This window comes from Lygodium microphyllum, chromosome 4, assembly GCF_053477565.2.
Source record: "Lygodium microphyllum isolate KBCC chromosome 4, Lygodium_microphyllum_v1.1.10, whole genome shotgun sequence".
Classification (NCBI taxonomy): domain Eukaryota; kingdom Viridiplantae; phylum Streptophyta; class Polypodiopsida; order Schizaeales; family Lygodiaceae; genus Lygodium; species Lygodium microphyllum.
In genome coordinates, this window is record NC_141138.1 from 101152200 (window position 1) to 101174903 (window position 22704).

A 22704-nucleotide genomic window follows, 5' to 3' on the forward strand; every position below is an offset into this window, starting at 1 on the left:
GCAAGATCAGCTTGTTGACCTGCTATACGATCACGAAGCTCCCTTTACTTCTCCAAGGTCACATTCAAACAAAACTGCACCTTTGAATTTGGCTTATGTAAGAGATGAGCTCGGACCTGATTATGCATAAAACGGAACAAGTGGCAATTGGTATTCCATACTCTAATATTTAAGTAACTTTGAAATTTTTAAATCAATAAAATTCGAAATACAAATGCTCCGCTCAATGGATTACCTTGTTTGCTCCACTAGTTCGCTTGTATAGGCAAAGCTTGCAAGTCTATGGTCGAGATCCTCCACCACTCAATGGGCGGTCAGCATTTACTTCTTCCCACCATGACTAATCATCAGACCTTCTTCCTTGACCACAAGCCCGACAAGCGGGGCTGAAAATTGAAATAAAAATGGCTCAAGAGAAGTGAGAACTTGAGTCTCGAGAGAAGGCAGAAGGCTCAAGAGTCAAGAGAGAAGGGAAAATGAGAAAAGGAAGAAGGAAGAAGAGAAGAGCCTAGAGGAGAAGAATGGAGAACTTGAAACTTGAAGAAGAAGGAAGACTCAAGAGAAGAGGAGAAGAAGGAAGAGAAGGGAGAAGGTCCAAGGAAGAAGGAAAAAGAGAGGGGAGAAGTGAAGAGAAGAAAAAAGATAGGGGAGAAGTGAAGAGAAGCAAGAAGAAAGAAGAGAGATTGGAGGCGAGGCGGGAGGAGACGGGGGCTGGGGGATTGGCAGCTAGCCGTTGACGGGAGAACAGGGATAGGCGCCGTGCGGACTGGTCACGGGGGGCGGAAACGAGATCAAGTGGGAGCAGCAAGCAAGAAACGCGCGGCAGATGATCGGGCGTAGAGTCGCAGACGATCGTAGGCAAGAGCAGTGGTTGGCCAAAGGTGGCTAGGTGCCACGTGGCGTTCCCTGTCTGAAACGGAACATGGAACGTTCCATTGACTTGCAACGCGTCCCATGACGGCTTCGTGCCGTGGACAACAATTCCGCGCGCCGGGGGGCCGTTCCGGCCGTTTCATGTTTCTATGGCCTATGCTTAGTAATGAGCATACAAGCTGGTCCTAAGGCAAAAATTTGAGATATATCAACTTGGAGTGAGCCCGTCCCTATGCTCATAATTCTACCTGACACATCACCTTTGGCATACCAATCCATTGATCGAGTATACAACCTAGAAGATCTTGCACATCATTCAAAGATCCATGTTGGTACAGATCATGAAGCCTCAATTGCGAGAGGACGCACAAATCCAAGAAACATAAGATATCAAATGTCAACCATTTCACCAAATACAATGTAAGCTATGTATGATACAAATTTTGCAAGTTTTTCTTTCACTCAAATGTGGGTAAAGGGTGAAAGTTATCATGAAGATCCAAGCCCATACCAATATGGAAATGCAAGAAGAGGTGAATATAGAAGCAAACAGTCACATAATACCTCTGCATCACATGCTTAATCCAATGCCGGCAGCTCAGGTGTGAAATGTACGATACGGTACTAAATGGTACCCTATGATTTTATAAGGTACAGTACGATATTATTACAAAAAAAAAATCAACATGATTTTTTTAAAAACCATAAATCATTAAATAATAGAACACGTGTTTAAAGTGGAAATAGCCATTTCATGACAAAATAAGATAAATACATGAGGGAGGCCATCATGGTCACATGGGCTGCACACAACATGCGATACAACTGGAGTCTAGTACATACATGGCCTATGGATGATGCATCAATGGCATATGGATACAATGATAGCAGATACAAAAAAGAGAGAGACCTATGGATCTATGATGAGGCATCACTATCATCATCATCATCATCATTAGAACCATTTGAGTGCTCATAAAGAGAACCTGAAGATGACTCCTCAGTATCGGATGATGAGACACTCTCATACTCATCATCACTGATGAGGTTACCATCATCATCAAATAATGGCTCCCTAGGTGCCGACTGTGTAGGCAAGGGGGGGGATGTCATCATAAGGCACGGGATATAACCTACTAGAACCCTCCCTTACATATATCAACAAGCCACTCGAATCACCCCCCCTCCATGTGAGAGGGTGTCGAATGACCATGCCCCTGCTACCATCTACTCGAACTCCTCGCCCGCAAGCACAGTGGCTACAAGTGTCACAAGTATCTGCTGCTATAAGCTTTCTATAAAGCTCCACAAATATCATCTCCTCCTCCTCGTCCACCTCCTAATCTACGATTAGAAGAGTATCGTTAGTCAACTTAAATGTATTAACATTCATCTACACAATGCACATAAGATTGTAAATGCTAAAGTCTAAATTGTAAAGTATAAACTTTAAATTTTAAAACGACAATTTTTAAATTTCATGGTTAGTGTTTACTTGCTTTGGACTACCCATGCTCATCATAGCCCTCATTATGCATAAGTGTGGCAATAGACTAGCTGCTCTAATTGTCGTAAGCTAAGCCGATTGTGAATCTTTGTGTGAATGAGAAAATAGGCACTCCCGTTTCTCTCACATGCACCCGAAGAGCAATCTTGAGTAAGGACTCTCATGGCTAAGGGCTAAAGGGTCTTTAGAGCATATCCAAAGTTTTGACACCAAAATAGAGGGTTCACAAGTGACTCCCCCAGCCAACAAGTGGGAGAAACAAAAGCCACATGCACTCTCTCATTTACATAGCATCCTAGCTCCTCTAGCAATACATTGTGGTCATCCACAGGGACCACATGTGTCAAATAAGCCTTATCCGAGCAGAACTCTCTATCGTCCATCACCACCAACAACTTGTAGGCCAAATGTACCAATGCTGCAAAACCATGGATGGGCTTATGCATCCATGCCCATCTCCTCTCTATTGACTCTAGAACATGTGCACGCTATGTCTCTATGATCGTTGTGCAAGCACATGCCTCCAAAAATGCCACTATAAAGAAGTAAACGAGAAGGCCCATGGTGGACTCCATGCAAGCCTTGGACTTGAGAAAGAGAGGAAGAGTGAGAGGCTTGAAAGTTAGGGAGAGAGGGGATGAAAGCTAGAGAGAGAGGGTGTAAGAATCAGGATAGGCTTGAATCTTGATAGATAGATAGCTTGCTTGAAGAGAGAGAGGCTTGAGCAATGAGAATGCTTGATTGTTTGGTATGGAAGGATGGAAGGGAGGAGCACCTTTTATAGGCTTAGAGAAGAGAGTGGAACAAGATAGGGATCCAAAGTGAAAGAGGAGAGAAGGATCAAGAGTGTGGAAAAGAGCTTCCAAGGCTAGAGCATGGGACCTAATGGCAATTGACATCCAACGAGCAATGGCATCCAATGGCAAGTGGCAATGGGCTGGCAAGTCCACCACGTATGCAAAAAACGAGACAAAAATGCGAGAGTGCACGAATTTGACATTGACCGAGACAGGGAATGTGCCAAATGCGGTGGAGGGTCCATACTACGTACGAGGGCAACTATGGCTAGCGGTTGTAAGTTTATTCAATACATCACTACCAAAATATGCTAATACACCCCCAAAATTTCCATACTAACTAAATCATAACTCTAATTCAAGCAATGCACATTAAAGACTTCATGGAAAGTGGATACCATCATGTGTATGGAGAGAGATGGAGAGAGCTTGAGGATAGAGAGCATCATTTTTTGTATGTCTCCATACAAGAAGTGCATGCATGTAGGGAAGCATGTTTGGAGTATGGTTAGGGCTGAACCATATATGGCCCTAAATACCAAGCTTCAAAGCATCACAATTACAAAAATTTGCATTGTTTCACACTGACATGTGTCATGAAATATCAAGTTTCAATGTTAAAAAAGTAATGACTAATCAAGACTCGATACTCTATCATCACCTACCAATAACAACCTAAAGACTTGAGGTAAAAGTAGATAGTAGATACTACAACTAAAAAAATCAACAAAAGGCTAAAGCTTGATAGTCAAGTCTATGACCACTGACAAGGCTTAAGGCTCAAGGCTCAAGGCTCAAGGCTGCATCCTCATCCCCATCATCACCATGATCATCATTTGCATCAACATCATCCTTCTTATCATCGTCATCCTCATCTACCTCACAATGGGACTCCAAGACATTGGAGCTTCGCAAGCCATAGCACTCTTCATTCTTTCTCTACCAAACGGGGCTGAAATGTCCTCCTCCCTCACAGACCTCTTGCAATGCAAGTAGCCTCTCATCATCCTTCTCCTTGTTGATCATCTTCAAACTGGTTTTTATCTTTTTAAATCCTCTTCTCTTGAGCTTGAAGATAAGACAAATTAACATGGATGTTTCGCAATGTTATTTAAGAGCAACTTGTTTCTTCTTTTTGTATGGATGAGGGAGAATGTGCTCCATCCTCTCACAAGAAGAAGCACATGTGCCTTGTGAAAGCACTCAAATATACAGTTCCTGCAAATTTAGTACATGAGTTCCAAACGTTTTTCACCACTTCACACATTGATGCATTCTCTTCTCGTCCTTTGGAAGAGGACAAGCAAATACACCTGACATTGATTTATATATATTAATTCATCACATATAAGTCCTTTCTTTTCAATATCATGATTTGTGGCATACTCTGTCACATCCATTCACCCATAATACACCTTCCTATCACTATTTGAATATTTATCTCTCTAGATAGCATGAAGCACAAAAGCTATTGCATGCAATGCAAAATGCATCATATCCCATCTACCCATGTATAGATCTTTGACATCTGCTAGCTTTAAGGGATCAAGTCATCCACACTATCTATTTTCTTCACCATTTGATCAATAAGCTCATACACAAAACCCATGGTAACCCCCTTCTCTATCAACCAAGTGCAAGATCTTCGAAATGGGAACACAAACCTTCACAATGTCTTTAGCATCCTTCCTAAAGGATGAGCCCAAAACAATGGAAGCCATTTGATGTGCTTTCATGGTACATGAGATCTTCTTTCTACTATACTCATCACTCACAACCATGAGATGCAACCCCTTGTATAACCCCTCGTCCATAGGTTTGCTAGCATGATAATCATATAAGAAAACCTAGTTTGTGCCAACTTTACCAATTCTTTCTTGCTGAATATTCTAATACGAAGTTAAAACAATGTGCTGTAACAAAAGTCAGAATCATCATAACATTTTCCAAGACTAGCTTCACCCATGCAAGCTTATATGCATGACATCATAACATTCATGATAGATCAATGTCGAGTGTCAAACTAACCATTAGACACTATGCTGCAACCATATATTTTCCACTTATCCCACAATTACAACAGCTCTTACTCTATGCATGTCACCTCATTTTCAACTCCTTTGTGCATAATTGATGGTATGATGGAGACTTCAAGCTAGACCTAGCTTTACCAATTGCATGCACCATCTCCGAAAAGAAAGGACTCCTCACTTTCCAATGAGGAATTTCCTCCAAAAAGAAGAACCAATGGATAGCAATATATATTTGACTTTATGTCTGTGACTTTCGTGCCTCGGCTAGGCTTCCTTGCATGACAGTTGTTTCTTCTACAAAGGTTCGTGCAAAGATTCAATCTAAGTACAACTTATCGATGTTTCAACACTTGCTTCCCCTAAATCAGCCACATGCAACATCAACATCTTCCACAAAGTTCTTTACATTCCCCATTACATACAACCTCCGAATGACATCTTTGACACCTTGGGACGCATGCTTACACTTGTCAACACCATAGTGATGTGTCACACTTTTTTGGGGGGAAAACAAGTCCAAGAATGTGTGCTCTAATGTGAGTAGATCCTCTCTCCCCATTATGAGGACAATACTTACATTTGCATACGTATTGTCTTTTTCCCAAGGGCTAATAATAAAAGAAGTGGCTAATAATAAAGGAAGTAGTTTCATCAAAAGAAAAAGACATGAGATTGTGGTTATTTACTACTATTATTCAGTTATGAATAGCAATGAACAAGCAGTAATTCAGATTTTCCAACATGAGATATGTGTGTGTGTGTGTGTGTGTGTGTGTGTGTGTGTGAGAGAGAGAGAGGGAGATTGTGATTGTTTCCTATTTAAGGACCATATAGGAAGTAATGAACATGTTCGCTAGGCATTGAAAACACAAACACTTGTTGATTCACCATTTCTCATTGTTTGTTAAGTGCCATTTGATGATGCAACAAGAAATAGCCTATCACTGCTCTTTCTTCTACAAAGGTAAGTAGAGCTCCGCATGTGCAACTACCTTGGAGGTTGTATACTTGAAGAGACTTTAGAAATATTAGCTTTTCAATGCACCATGGCCGACATTTCTCTATTTAACAACCAAACTTTTTTTTGTCAGAGCATGGCAAGAGCTATGGAGGTTGAAAATGAATACAAGACTCGTGATGACATAGACAATGGACTGACTATTACACAAGTGAATTAGGTTCCAAGATGGGAGGTTGGACTCATAAAGACAATCTTGTGTAAAACACTGACAATGACACTAACTGAAAGAAAAAAACATCATGATATATTGCATTCAACTCTCTAAAAGTGATAGTCAAGTACAATGCTTTATAGTAGTTGGATAGTAGCATTCTGCCTCACTGTGCATATGGGATTCAGGGCATCTCTTCCTAGAGCATACATCATTTGTCATATCTTTCAACATCCTCCCTCAAATGATGAGTTCCTACACTTGCTGGCTTTTGCCTCCCCTACATGATGCCATGACCAAGGAGACTAGCTCATAGGCAGCCTAGTCAAGTTAAAGCTTGAAACTTTACATCTTTGGCAAGGGTTTTTTTTTTTTAACCAAAGCAAATCCACTATGGGAAACACAAGATCCACTATGGGAAAGATACAATGAAAATTTCTTCAAAACAATATGTCAGAGTTGTTGTCGATAGCGGGAGCATCTTCTTCATTCATGAACTGATTTTGATCATAGCAGCTAAGAACCGCGTTTTTTTGAATTTGAAACTTACGAAACGTTTTTTAGAGTAAAAAAGGTGGGCGTTTTTATTTATTTTTATTTTTTTGGTGAGTTGGAACCCAAAACATGGTTTTTTTTATAAAAACTATTGGGCAATGTTAAACATGATGATAATGATGTGTAATGACTCATGAGGACTCAAGATTTTGAACGAGAGACTGATTTTTTTGTTATTTTGTTTAGTTATTGGACTTTGTCAATCTAGTATCTATTCTTGTCTTAATATTTGAATACGACTCTAGTCTCATTTATGAGTTATTTATGATATATTACGATTCATTCTCGATTTTGACATTTTGTCAGTTTGTTTTGAAATGAGAATCATGATGTTGCAACTTGACTCAGTCCATATTATAGAAAGGCTATTTACATGTTAATTTCAATTTTCTTTATATGATATGTACGATTCATAATGTTTGAGTTCTAAACCATAGTATAGCTTGTCCAAAGACTAACTTTGACATAAGTGACAAGTCAATAATGGATCATAGATATGTAACGTATAAGGTATTATTCTCAATTGACTCTATTATCACTCAAGCTCAATTAGCCATTCTTTGTTTAAGAGAGAGTTTCATAGAGGTTTAGAATCTCTTTCCCCAATCAAAACTATTAAAAATCCCTATATACAAAAAAACCCGCATTTCTTATTTTACCCCCTCTTGAAAGAAACTTACGAAACACATTTCTGACATTTCGTTTCTAAACGTTTCTGGCTACTATGATTTTGATGGTTACCATTCTGCACTTGTTGTGCTCTTTTCTTGTGGAAACATTCACTGGCCATATACCCAATCTTACCACAATAATTACATGTGACCTAATCCTTCTTGTTGGTATTGAATCCTCATCCACGTCCTTTTGCTCCATAAGTTCCCTTGGTGTACAAGAGATTGTCCTTTGAGATGATTTCTTTTGCATCCTTTTTTTAAGTTTACTTTCTCTATCAAGTAGAAAATACTCAATGTCTTTGAGTGAGAGATTAAGAAAATTACTTAGAGTAAACACAAGGTTCTCATATGGTTCTTGATTTACACTTGCTAGCTTCATCCTCATCTATGTTTTTCTTTAAAGTTGCAAGTTAAGTTTTTAGATTCTTAAACTTGTTAATATCAATGGTCATATAAGAACTATTCTTTACATCTAGCTTATAGAAGTGCATGAGTAATTTTACTAACATCATCAAATAGTCTCCAACCAATGATAACTAGAGCTTTGTTGTTCATCTTTTTCCACTCTTTTGTCTTAAACTAGACTTCTTCGACCAACCCGTCTTCATCATCTTCCTTCTTGCCATCTGCATCTCATGTATCATCCTCAAATATATACCAAGAATCTTTCCTTATAAGATGGTACATTGTCTTTTCTTTCCATGCGTGAAAGCCTTCACCATTGAATTTAGCTATTTGCTCAAGTTCAAACATTTTGAAGGAGGTCTAACTCCGAGTATACTCGAGTAGTATCTATCCTTTTACAATGAGATTAAGGCTTACAAGGAATTTAATCAATTGGGCATTCCACATTAAAAATCTTCATGTTTGTCATTGCAAAAACTGAAGTAAAACCAACAAACATTGTTCTTGGATGTGTCAAGAAACACAAGTGCCAAGAAGCACTAGATACGTATCAAGAGATACTATCTTAATGTCAAGCTTGATGATGCTTGATCTTCAGATAGGTTGCTTGATCTTCAAACAAGTCACTTCAAATCTTCTTCTTGAAGTTTGCACTTGCTGAAACTAATCAAATCTCAATGACAGAACCTTCAGTGTGCTAGAACCAGTGAGAAAATGAAAAATGAAGTGGAAAAGATCTTGAAGAGTACTTGGCTATGGAGTCTCTGTTTAGGGTTTTCTGCAAATCTGGTTTTTTGCTTGTAGCAAGAGCTGTAGTACATCATTTGAAGAACCCTCTGGTGGGGAGAGAGCTCATACAATGGGCTTCAAATGCCCTATACTCATAGGATGTATCGCGACGCGCAGAGGTAGATCAGGCCGTACGACAGTAAACACGTGCAAATATGACAGCGAAGACGAAATCGTGCAATGCTGGTTGGTCCCTGCATCAATCAGCTCAATTTTTGTGATGGAATGAAGCATCCTGGACTATAGAGCACTCTCCAAAAGAAATCAAGTTGAGATATGGCATGTAAAGAGAGTTATGAAAGCTCCAAGTGCTGCTGGTCCAGTCTGGCTATGGCAGACAAAAAGGTAAACTAGAGATGGAGATGAGAAATGAAATTATGAGCTAACCAAAGGTAAAGAGAGACTGGAGGAATAGAGTAGAGCTAAGCCATGCTCAGCTGAGTTGTGATACCATATCAAAAAGACGGATCTAGAGCATGGCAGGAGCTATGAAGGTTGGAAGATGAATACAAGACTCATGAAGACATAGACAATGGACTGACTGCTACACAAGTGAATTAGGTTCCAAGACGGAAGCTTGGACTCATAAACACAATCTTGTGTAAGACATTAACAGAAAGAAGAAAGCATCATAATATATTGCATTCAACTCTCTGAAAGTGATAGTCAAGTTACAATGCTTTATAGTAGTTGGATAGTAGCATTCTGCCTCACTGTGCATATGGGATTCAAGACATCTCTTCCTAGAGCATACATCATTTGTCATATCTTTCAACATTTTTGCCCATAGCCAAGAATCCTTTGAAATGGAACACATTGAGTTTATTATCGCTATGTTTCAAAGATCCTTGATCCAAAACTAGATCTTGAATATTATTCTAGAAGGGGCATGGTGGCAGACATTTTTCCTTCAAGTTGGAGAATGGTCCCCACTCCTCATACGAGGTCGGAAGGGTTGTCATCAATGGTAACGAATCCCCCCTCTGGATCTCATGTCCTGAAGCCAATCTTGGCAGTAAGCCATGGGAAGAGGCCCCACTATCCATGAGCCAATGCTTCTTCTCAAAAGAAGAAGCAAGTATTGTATCCTCCACCTCGAACAAGTGTACGAAGACGGACTCAATGGTAGCAAGTATAGCCTTCCAATCCTTGGACCCCTCCTTGTGCTTCAAATGGGGGTACTTCTACCAACATTTTTCCTCTAGACAAGTGCCCTTGCCACAATGGGGGACACTTAGGCTTCTTGAAATCCTTTGAATCATCCTTCTTATCCTCCTGTTTCTTAGCTTGGGGCCTTCCCTTCTTTCCTCCCCCCAAACTTGCTATAAATGCCTTCGTGGAGTTGGATCCACTAGTACCTATATCTCTGAGCTACTCGTCATGCTCCAAGACTAGCAGGGCGAGGTCCTCCCAAAGAAGTATATCTCAAGTCCTCAAAGTCAGAAGACTAGTGTAGAGTACATCGAACTTTAGAGATAGTAACTGAGTCAAAATAATCATGGCCATCTCCTCAGAAGATATAGTCCATCCGAGAGATGAAAGCTCATCTCTCATGTCCTCCAATTTGTTAATGTGATCCTTCATGGAAGGGCAATCATCGACATTGAGCATCCGAAGCTTCTTCTCAAAGAATATGCGGGGGATAAACGTCTTCTGGTGAGAGAGAAATGCTTCCTTCTTCCATACCTCCACTACAGTCTTCAATCTACAAACATGCACTAGGACAAAATCCTTCAAGCTTATAAAAAGAAAAGATTTAGCTCGAGAGTTGAGCCAATCCCATAAGGCAACACGATCCATTGTTGATCCCACTTTGGGATCCTCTACCAGACCGGGTACAAGATGGGAAACAAACTCCCAAAGTCAAAGGTGTTGAGAATATACTCCACCTTACTTGACCACAATGAATAGATGGAACCATCAAAGCAATCCTTGCGCAAAGAAGGAACCTGCACTAAGGGTGCCATAGGAGGCATCTTAAGACCAGGGTTGATGGGTCTTTTGAGAAACATGGAGGGAGGGGGAGAAGGGTGTCGGACAAACAAACTTTGGTGACCTCCATTCTTCGCCGTCTTCGCAAAAATCATCACAATAATCTCGCCGCCTTTCAAAGGAATGATGAGAACGCTTGTTCTTTGAATTATAAAAGCCTAGAAACTAGCGATTAGACATCTTTAATGACTTGCAAAATACCCAAAAAACCTTTGTTTGCTGACAGCCCCTCGAATAGTGAAATCAGCTACAAGTTCACAACAACAAGAACGATGTAGAGGATCCACTTGCAGAAGATCAGCTATTGCCTTCACCAGAGATGGTTGTGTGCATTCAAAACGTTGATGGAGACTTTTGGTTGCCACTAGAAATGGCTGCATTTCAGCGAAATGCAAATATTGATATCGCCTAGCACCAAAGACGCCTTCATTTCAGCAAAACGCTGATGGGAAGGGCGCATCAGCAGTTTGGAAAGGTCACCTCAACTCTGGTCACCTTTGTGTCCTCTCGTTTGGCTCTCATACCATGTGAGAGTGTGCACCATGTGAGAGTGTGCAACGGAATCACATGAACATAAAGAGAAGGGAAGAGAGAGACAGCAAGAAGAAGAAGGCAGAAATCTGCACTGACTGAAGACAAATGCTGAATACAACAGTGTGGACTGATCAGTCCCTTCACACAGCCCGAGGCATCAGTGAGGGCACCAGATCAGGCTGAGAATGATGATGGCAGTAGCAGCACTAGAGACGGAGGAGTATGCCGGATATGGGGTGTGCAAATCAGCAACCCCCACAATGATATGATCTGCAAGTGTGGGGGAGCAGCTATATACAGCCAAAGACCCGAAAAAACTGACCAACCTGAAATTTAGGCCAAAACTATCGCCGACCTGACAAAATCAGCCTGGCGCCTGCTAAAATAGCTGCCCAACTGCACCAGAAAAATGCTAAAATAATGTGAAGGCATTCTCGAACAGCCACAGGCATCAGGGCAGCAAACAGGCTGGGAAAACCTAGGAAATGCACAGAAAATATGCTCCAAACAGAAGAAATGCACACTAAACTGGCAGAGCTCCCATGTCTCTGTCAGCAGACTCCAACAAGACCTAACAACCAAGAGATAACAGACTAACAACCCTAAAATAGGCAGGCTAACAGTTGTCACTTGCTTGTGAGCCCCATCAATGAAGGACATTGGCAGCATTTTAGGGTTACCTGGCTATTTATAACTATCTATCATCCAGCCTGATTGTGCATCTATACAGATTTCATCCAATGCCTTCACATTCATACGCTTGTTTTGCTCAGACAATTGCTTCTGCAAGCATTTTGCCATCATCAATGCAAGAAAATAGGATGCAAATAATACAGCGTTTACAAGTAACTAGAGTATGAAAAAGACTTAATGCTCTACACTTGCCAATACAGAATGGTCTAAGATCCAACTTTAGAATTTAAATAATAGGATAGTAGCAATATGCTCAAATCATGCATATAGTTGGCTAGAATCTTATTTGGACCTATGGGTCACCATATAGTGACAAAAATCCAGAGGCCTAAGTGAAGCATGAAGTGGAAATTGACAGGATATAGTCATCTAGAGACATGCAAAGCCATCATAGAAGGTAAAGGGCACACAATCAATGCAAACTTTGCTCTCTTTTTGGTACATGGGTATGAATAAAATAATCACCTAAAGACATGCAAAGTCTTCATAGAAGGTGGAGGGCACATGGTCAAATGCAAACTTAGCAAACAAACAAAGGTTTCCTCTGTGTAATGGGGCAAAGAATAATCGTCCTTGCATGCTTATGCATGTCTCCAACTTCAAAACTGCTACAAGTACATGTATCAACCAGCATGGATCTTGATGTCGATTCTACCATGGGTAGCATAGCAATGTTCCAAAAGACCCAATACAATGACTTATAATGAGTACAGTATGGTCTATCTTTTAAAATGCATTACTAGTTGCTTCTTGATTTGGTTGGATCACCACTTTCCATTCCCTATCATGTGTGACTATAAGAACCCCTTGTTCCTATCTATTACACAGCCCATATGTAGCTTTCTTTTCTACGCTAGCTTTGCTGTTCAACACAGAAAAATGAGCTAGAGAAAGACCGGTCTCAAGCAACATAATTAATCAAAACTTCAATGAGCTTAAAAAATATGAATGACAATCATAATATGAAATTTCCACCTGAATGAATTCACCACGAGGATTCTTCCGTGCACCCTTTTCAGGAACATTTACAATCTGCGAGGACAGTTGCACCCATCAAGCTCCCCAGCCCAAGCCCCAACAAAAACACAACCAAAAATTTTTGAAAAAGCCACATATCCAGAATAAAATCCTCTGATTGAGCCTACACTAAACAGGAACAACTAAATTTTGTCTAACAAAGGCATCAAATGCAAGAAATCTTGCTACTGAAAGGAAAATGGCAGATATGCTTTATCTGAATATGTTATCATCTATGTAGTAAAATTCTGATGGTTTGGTGTTTTGCAATCATATCCTTAACAAGTTTGGATAAGCCATTAGGTTGATGGCACAGGCTAAGGATTAGCAGGGATTTAGTCTATTTATATTTTGATATCAAGCTTTTTTGCAGCATGTCCTACATTTTTGGATTTGGGGGGGCCAGTACTGCTGTAATCATTCAAGATAAGGATGCTGTTTATGCATCTTGAGACAGCATTTCTTCATCAGAAACAACATTAGACAAAGGATCAGAACAAGTCGGTAAGCACCAATTGTAAGTAGCTTCAAACATTTAATGATAGCAAGAGACGTGCTTCTCTTGTAGGTCTAACAAAGACTACCAAATCCCTGTGTGCACAAAAGTACAACTGCACTATCAGTTTCTAAATAAGAAAGAGTTAACAATGATTTAACTTGTAAGGCCCCAGTGCATGAAAAGAAATCATGACAATAGTTTACAAACTACCTATTACCCAGCCATTAAGCAGTGGCATTCATGGTAGAATAGGTATTTAAGGATACACTGCATAATAAAACAGTAGAGAGGTGCAGACTTGTTATCCTAACATACATCAAAACATCCTTCATTAAATCCAAGTAAACATGGTGCACATGTAGATTTCAAAATGTATGCAATGCACAGATTTCGCTTGACAGACATATAGATCTCAGGCACCTAACATTCCCATACTTGCAAATGCAGTCTCTCTCCTTTTAACTGCAATGCGAAACAGGAAGATATACTTCAAGTTAGTCCTTAGATGCGGTCTTAGGATCTATTAACACCTCAGTTGCATAATAACCATGAGATCATGTCTCCCACAATGGCTTTAGGGGTAGAGTGCAGGTGACCACTCGCAGTGTTTTGCAGATCAACAGGAGCTAGTGTAATGCACTAATAATTGGCATGAAATTCACTATAGAGGAGAAACTGAACATTTTGTTGAGTCAAGCAGCATTATTAAACAGCATCCAAAATCATCATTTATGTGATTTTCGATTTTAGCTGCTGAGGAAATGGATAATGGTTAATGATGCACACTGACTCTTAGCAGGAAAACAAGAACAAGGACACTAGGCCATATTTGTCTGTTGAACATATGGAGACTACAGTAGCATTGAAACAATAAATAAGAGGAAACCAGATCGCTATGCAGAGCAAAAATGAAACAGCAGTTACTCACAGTGCCTTCCAATATCTTTAGTAAAGCCTGCTGTACACCTTCACCTGATACATCTCTACTGATATTTTGACTTTCAGTCTGCACATCCCACAAACAAGTCAGTACTACTTTAGCCTTCATGCAAAGACGTAATGAAACGTATTCTGATTTTCAAAATCCGCAGTCTCTCAAATATATCCGTACTGATTTCTAATACCACACTGTGCTCAAAACCCTACAACTGTACTAATGTTTAATACAATACTGACCGCTCATACATTGGCTGCACTGACCACCACCAAATGCACCAAAATATTGAATGTATCATCCTTATCCCTCCCAAAAACTTAAAATGCCCCACCCATCCAAGCCAAAAGTCTCATTCCATAGCATCTACAATCTCACAAGGTTTCTCCTATACATATCAGACAGGCCTCTAATCACTAGGCAGCAGGTCTGTTCCCCTGCCAGCTACTATATGGTTTAATTGATAGAATAAATGTAGTATGCTCCAGACCAAGATAATTGCAATGTTTAGTCACGATGATGAATATTGGATTATGTAGAAAATATGTAATCAATGCCAGTACTTTTAAAGAAGATGGCACAAGTCTCACACACAAAGGATATATCTGATGTCAGAAGTAGGTACTCCAACAGCTTTTGGTTCTCCAGCTTCCCCGCTCAAGGAAAACATTCTGAACTAAATAATCCCTAAAAAGAGAGGAGGATACCACAAATGTTCTTCTTGTGTTACTCTTAACATTTAGACACTTCCTTTTGCACCAAAAACTCTTGAAGGATATTGGAAGTACATAGTCTTTTGGCTAGAGTTTGATCTGGATTATGCTGTATATCAAAAAACTTGAACAAAGAGTTCTCAATGACATTCTAGGACTTTGGAACTGCTTACTGCAATTTTCAGCTACAATTTAATCTGGAATATTGTACATGTCAGGAAAGCTGAGAAACTAGTGTAAATACCAAATTATACATTTCTTGAATAGTTCCAAACTGAAAGTCAGTTTACTAATTTTTATGACTACTTGGCTACCCCAACAAGAAAGGCTTCTCACCTTTCTGCAAAGAGCTTCTTTTACTCCTTATTGGAAGTGTTTCTTATCAAGACAGAACCTCTCACAAGTCTTTTCTGAGCATCAAGTACTATTTTTTTTTTTCAATCTGAGAAAAGATGCTCACACACAGCCAAATGCCCACAAAGAGCAATGCCTCTCCTCCAAATATTAGCTGAGAGAACAGGCAAGGGCATTGCTCCTATATTCTGATAGGATATCTCGCAAGGTGAATGGACAGCAGAGCTTGACCAGACTAGGACTCTCCATGAGGAAATGGTAGGGTTTGAAAACAAAAAGCACAAGAGCCACAGCAACTACAATCAAAAAACTCAAAAACTCAAATAATGAATAAACAATGATAAATAGATAGAATTGGGGAGCTCAAGGAGCAGCAGTTGTCCAACATCCACAATTCTCTTGTGAGTAGGTTAAGGAGAACTGAAGAGTGTCAACCTCCGAAAACCGATCCCAAGCACAACAATCCACCAATGTCAACAATGTGGGCAGCAATGGAGTGAATGAAGTGCAGACCTCCAAGAAGCAAGATGTTGATGAAGACTCCAGGCCAGCAAAATGTAAATTTGCAGGCTGAAACACAGCCCAATCTTGATCAGATGATGCAGAATATGATGACATTTGCTGAAGAACATGAAGAGATAAGCTGTCCTCCTGGCTCGAAAAGGTGCTTGTGGGAAAAAGAGTATAACTCTACCCTGATGTACCTGAAAGGTCCCACTCCAAAGAGACCAAGGCATCAAACCAAGAGAGTGATTGCCAAAGGGGCTACCACGATCACAAAGGTGATCGGTACCCCTAATGCCATTTTTGAAACTCCAAAATTCCGAAACACATTTACAGTGTTTTCTCTTTTTTATTTTTGGTGGTGGTGGCTTGGGTGGGCATTGTTTGTGTGGGTGCGTTGGGGTGTGGTAGTATGTGTGTGTGGAAAACCCTTTTTGTTTAAGGGGGGGAAGCCTTGAACGCTACCCACCTATGCTTCAGTTTTGGGCCAACAGGTAATGTGTTTTAGTTCTCATCTTTCAATTCTAGCCTTCAAATAACACTTTTATTGCATGTGTTTGCATGTCTATTTCTCTTCAATATAGCCATTTATAGAGAGAGGATGGAAGTAGATACACAAAGATTTGCATGACTAAGAAGGTAGTACTAACTCTCAAAATCTTGCAAACACATTCTATGAGCAATGCCCAATGTTTTAGTCAATTGGTTCGTAGTGTGAACAAAATTACATTAATAAGTTGTATTACCACTTCTAGAGTTACTTCTAGAGTTAAATTAAATCTAGTTGAGTTAGGGATAGGTCAGCTTACTTAAGACCTATTGTACTTTCATTCTATCATTCTAGCACTTGCATCTTTTGAGTGTGGAACTACTTCCAACTCTTGCTCATTGTCTTGTGTTCACTCTCTCTCTCTCTCTCTCTCTCTCTCTCTCTCTCTCTCTCTCCATTTCCAACATTTGGCTGCATTTTCAGCAAATATGATACCCCTACTAACAAACACCCTCATGCATGAGTCATACATACGATAGCCTTTGCTTTTCAAATTGTAGCCAATAAAAATGCATTTTAACGCCTTATCATCAAGCTTCCCACGAAGCTCTTTCAGAACATGTATGTAGGCAATGCAACCAAACACCCAAAAGTAGTCAACTTTTGGTTTCTTGCCATGCCAACCTGTCAATGCTCTGATCGTCTTCAAAGCCTTTGTACATGCATGATTCAATACATGATTGGTACACTAAAGCCCTTCTAACCAAAATTTATGTATCACAACCTCCAGGGTTTGTGGTTAAAGGGAAAGAGCACATGGTACGCAAGTTGCATAAGGCTCTTTATGGTGTCAAATAGCCTCCTTGTGCATGGTACTCTAAAATTGATGCTTATTTTGGCCAACAAAGGATTCAAAAATAGTCTAACTACTCCCACTCTATACATTAAGAATGAAGTGGGGGACATGCTGATTATCATTCTTTATGTAGATCCCACATTGCTCACTAGACCTACAAAGGGAAAATTTGGAGATTTCAAGGCTGAATTAAAACATGCATTTGCTATGTTAGATATGGGATATCTACACTATTATTTGGGGATTCAATTCACCCAAAATCAACGTAGTATCATCATATCACAATCACAATATGTGGATATGCTGTTAAATCGGTTTAATATGCAAGATTGCAAACCTATGTGCACTCTTATGGAGCTAGGCTTAAAGCTATCTATGCATGATGGTGAAGACATGTCTAATGTTCCAATTTATAGCCCAACTATTTACTATCTTATTAATATTTGCAATGCACACCCTAACATTCAATATGTAGCCTCTTAAGTGAGCAAGTATACGCACAGCCCACAAACCATACATTGGCAATCTGTTAAGCGGATCTTCAGATAAGAGACTTGATCAGATGCATTATTATTTCCCAAGGGGGGAGACTTGCATCTACAAGCTTACAATGATTTAGATTGGGTTGCTAATGCACACACTAGATAGTCCACTAATGGACATTGTTTCTTTCTGGGCCACTCATCCATTCCATGGCTAAGTAACAAACAACCTATAGTGGCTAGCTCATCTTATGAGGCTGAGTACAAGGGAGCCTTCACAGAAACAGTGCAATGTGCATGGCTGTGTAGATTGTTGGCTAGACTACAAATTTCTTTGGACTATCCTACTATGAAAGTGCACAACGAAAGAAGGAACACGAACACAGAGACAAACAAGCACAAAGAAACTATAAGAAAAAAAGAATAAATATGCATAAAACTCATACAACCCAAAAGAGGTATTGAAAGCTGTCTTTGGAACATCCTCTCTCATAAAGCAAATTTGATGATATCCACTTTTTAAATCAATATAACTGAATATTGTTGCCCCCTACGATCTATCCATAACATATCATTCCAAGGGGTTAGGAATTGATTATTTGATATCAGATGAGCTCGGTTGAATCAGTCCTTTTCTAACAGCTCATCCACCTGACTTATTAACTCCTCTTGTTGGGCTACACTCACCCAATAAGGTGGCTTATTAGAAGGGCTACTTCCAAGGAAGGGATCTATATCATGATCTCAAGTCTTTTAAGCATTAGCTGGCCCCAAAAATAACTAAGAAAACCAATCAGCATACATTTTTAAAAACGAAATACAATCCTTTTCCAATTTAAACATATTTTCAACATTTTCATTATCACCCTTATCCTTAGTGCGCTAAAGCATGATTTTTCAATACTTTAGAAATGGCCACAATCGACACAAGGACAGATTTTCCTTTCAATTTTACATCCAAGGTATGGGCCTTGCCCTTATGCTGAATAGTAATCACTTTAACACGAGAGTCAATCAATGCATGCATACAATGGCACCAAGGCATATAAAGCAACACATCACAACCCTCAAGTGGCGCAATGAAAGACTCTTCATTGTCCACATAACCTTGTATATGCAAGCAAAAGTCCCCAATGAGTAGGTATGACAAGCCCTGCATGGCCCTTGCATACCATACCAACATCTTTCATGAGTCCCATCTCATCCTCTCTGATGCATAGACAAGCTGTCATATCCATGAAGATAAAGCTAACTCATGTTTCATTATCAAATAAGATCAATACATACTAATCTCTAATTCTCCCCCTTGCCTGATACAGCTCCATAGCATCATCATTGGGCTGATCTCACTGGCTACATCAGGCACCAAAACAACGGCTGTATTGAGCTTCTTACCCTTGGGATCTCCTTGATTTTCAAATTTTCTATATTGCTACTTATTGGGACAGTCCTTTGCCATGTGACACTCTTGTTCACGAGCAAAACATTTGTTTTCAGTCCTTAGTTTCCTACGCACTTCTTCAGTTTACACACTTCATTAGGGTTTTGCAATAATAGCCCCAAAAAAAGTTGGTGTCCACATTTTGGTCATTTTTTTAGTGGGCGCCCACACAATGGTGCGCCACCCTAGACAGCTTATGCCTATAAATAGGTAGTCACTTCATTCATTCATCTCCCACTTCAATCATTCTTCACCCCTCTTCCTCCATCACTCCGACACTCTCCCCTCTTCACTCAATTGTTGCCCATACTCCTATTGGATGACATCGTAGTTCGTGGTCACCCTTTTGCTTCTCCTTTAAGCGCCTTGTTCCATCACCACGTCTTTCGTTTGGAGCTCTCCCAGCCTTGTGTCACCTTCTCTAGCATTGGCGTCAACTTCTTCCATAAAGGCTCTCTTTGGATTTGTGTTTTATATTTGGAGGCTTTCTTCTTGTCTAGCATCTCCTTCTATAGCCTAGCGTCAGCAATCTTCAACCTGGTGAGAGCACCCACATCGTGGCGTCAGCTCCTCTTCCTCCAGGCATCATCACTTTTTTGTGTTTGATTGCCTATGAGGCTTCTTTCATCTTGGCAATCATCCTTGGCATCAATCATTAGCATCTAGGCTGACCTCTCCTTGCGTTTGATAGCTCCGACATACTTTGGGATTTGTGTCTTGCTGCCCATGCCACTTCTTGGCATCTGAGGATTGCGCTTCGCTCACACGACAACTAGTGATCATCTTCTTCATTTGCAATGGCATTAGAGGAGTGCGGTTTGCTTCGTCGACAGTTGCCCTTCACCTTCCAATGATTACTTCAGTAGCCCACTACTTGGAGGTCTACATTGCGCTCCCTTCACTGTGCAAATTCCCACAAGTGCTAATGCCTAATTCAAACTGGACAATGAAGTTATCTTTTGAGCTTCAGCTTTGCTGTATTAGCTTTTGTTCACGTAGCATGATTTGTTGCATCATCATTGTGTTCTTCTTGTGATTTTGAGTTTTTTCTTCTCTCTTAGTGTTTGTCACACATACTCTATGGTTCTCCCTACAAACCCTATTGCCTCTTTGCACCGTCGCACATTCGCACATTTTGACAACTACTCATAGAAACAACTACATATGAAAGATTTAAGCTTCCAAGACATGAATGGGAAGCCTAATAAGAAATTTTTCTAAGGCTGAGAAAAGGGGCAGATTTAAAAATCAAGATGATAAGAAGCAAGAGTTCAAAAAGGGGTGAAGAAAGAGGAGCGAAGAGAGATACGATGAAGATGTAGAGATCCCGCAAGATCCTAGATTTCCAACTAATAGGTAACATATAGTAAGGAACAGTAGATAAGATAAACTGTAGAACCTGACTCCACCTCGTGAGAGAAGCTACTAGCTCTGAAACTCCATGGTGGAAGGAATTCAAAGGCCTCGTCACCGAGTCACAGCTAAACCTCCAAGCCCTCAATCTAGGCGGTCTCTAAAGATCCTAGGTATCAATATGAGAAATGACTATTCCAAGATAGCCATTCCCAAAGAGTAAATGGTAGGGAAGAACTTAAAGCCAAAGAAGTGAAGGAAGTAAGCCATGAGTGAAAGCCTGCAAGCGGAAGTAAGAGCTATGGTGGAAGGAGCAAGAGAGCAAGAGCAACAAACACAAGATGCAGAAACTCCAACAATCACAATGTGTGACCAGCCTTCCCTTATTCAAATGTCACTGAAAGAATAAAGAATGAAGTGACAGTGATGGATGTCCGTCACCTGCAGTGTACAAGTGTACGGGTACTATTAGTATAACTAATACACATACAGCTAGGCACATGCACCTTTATCCCTAATAACCTCCCACTTAAAGGCAAATCTGCCCCTAGTGAGGAGAGAACAAGAAAAAAGTGACAAAGTATAAATGTACATAAAGTACAACAGGATGAAAAAAGAACGTCATCTCATCCTACACCCATCATCTTCCTAACAAAGGCAAAAGGAGCAAATCTGTAGGATTTTGGTCAGTTGAGATCTTAACAAGCTCAATGGACTAGTCCTCAACGACCTCTCAGATAAAGTGGTAACGCACCTCAATGTGCTTTGTCTTTGCACGGAAGACCAAATTCTTGGCTAACTAAATAGCACTCATAGAATCTGAATGCAATGTAGGGACTGCACTAGTAATACCAAGGCTTGCCACCAAACAGCCTTACTACCAAGGAAACTCCTTACAAGCCTTACTGGCCGAAACATCCTCTACCTCTGTAGTGGCGAGGGCTATGCATTTCTGCACCAAGATATCCAAGAAACAGCACCTCCAGCAAAGGTGAATACATAGCCAAAGGTAGACTTCATACTATCTATATGCCATGCATAATCAGAGTCAATGTATCCCACAACTCATGTATCTTGGCCACCATAACAAATGCACATGTTTGCAATACCTTTAAGGTACCTCGTGATACCCTTCACAGTATCCCAATGCCATCTACTAGGTGTAGCATAACATGCCACAACTCCCACTGCAAATGCTATGTCAAGACGAGTGGCTATCATGGCATACATCAAACTACTCACTACAAATACATAAGGGATCTTGGCCATCTCGAACATCTACTCATCAGATTGTGGATAATCGGCTTGACTAACCTTCACATGAGAAGGTAGAGGCCAATAGGCTCGCCATACTACGTATAAAACCGCTCAAGGACTTTCTGGATATACACCTTCTGTGATAGATAAAAGAGCCCCTTAGAGCGATCAGCATGATGCGCATTCCAAGAATATGTGAAACATGTCCCATGTCCTTCGTCTCAAAGTTCTTCTTGGGCTAAGTTTCAAGGCATCTAGCTCATCATGACCTCTCCCAGCCCCTTAGAGCGATCACGCATGATGCGCATTCCAAGAATATGTGAGACATGTCCCATGTCCTTCGTCTCAAAGCTCTTCTTGAGCTAAGTTTCAAGGCATCTAGCTCATCATGAGCTCTCCCAGCAATAAGCATATCATCCACATAGAGTACTAAAATCGTAAGGCAAAGGATACTTTTCAACTTCTATACCCACTTGAATGGCAATGTCTTCTTGCCACTAGGCAAAGGAACATAATCCCACATATGGTTTGTCTGTAAGAAGTCAAACTCCGATTGCATAGCCCGATCCCATGAGTAACTATCATCTTTGTGCATGGCCTCATCATAAGAGAGAGACTCACCTGCATCTGTCCCCATGACATAATCCATGGAGGACGTAAAGCACTCAGACAGAGGTCTAGCTCTAGTAGAATGTCTCAAAACAAGTTGATCCTGCACAATAGGCGGATCACCAGCCACGAGAGTATCAACTACTATAGGTTGTATAGCTATCTCTATGG

At 40.3% G+C, this 22704-nt stretch overlaps 1 protein-coding gene across 2 annotated transcripts in view; it reads right to left on the reverse strand.

The window, feature by feature from the left end:
• Positions 1–22704, reverse strand: part of LOC148037391 (CLP protease regulatory subunit CLPX1, mitochondrial-like) — an 89970-nt gene that overhangs the window by 25377 nt on the left and 41889 nt on the right. For both annotated transcript variants that reach the window (XM_087676297.1, XM_087676298.1), the window contains exons 7-8: positions 14469–14546; positions 13000–13056 (exon numbers count right to left, since the gene is read on the reverse strand). In XM_087676297.1, coding sequence (XP_087532423.1) covers positions 13000–13056; positions 14469–14546 — 135 coding nt within the window. The remainder of the gene's footprint in view (positions 1–12999; positions 13057–14468; positions 14547–22704) is intronic.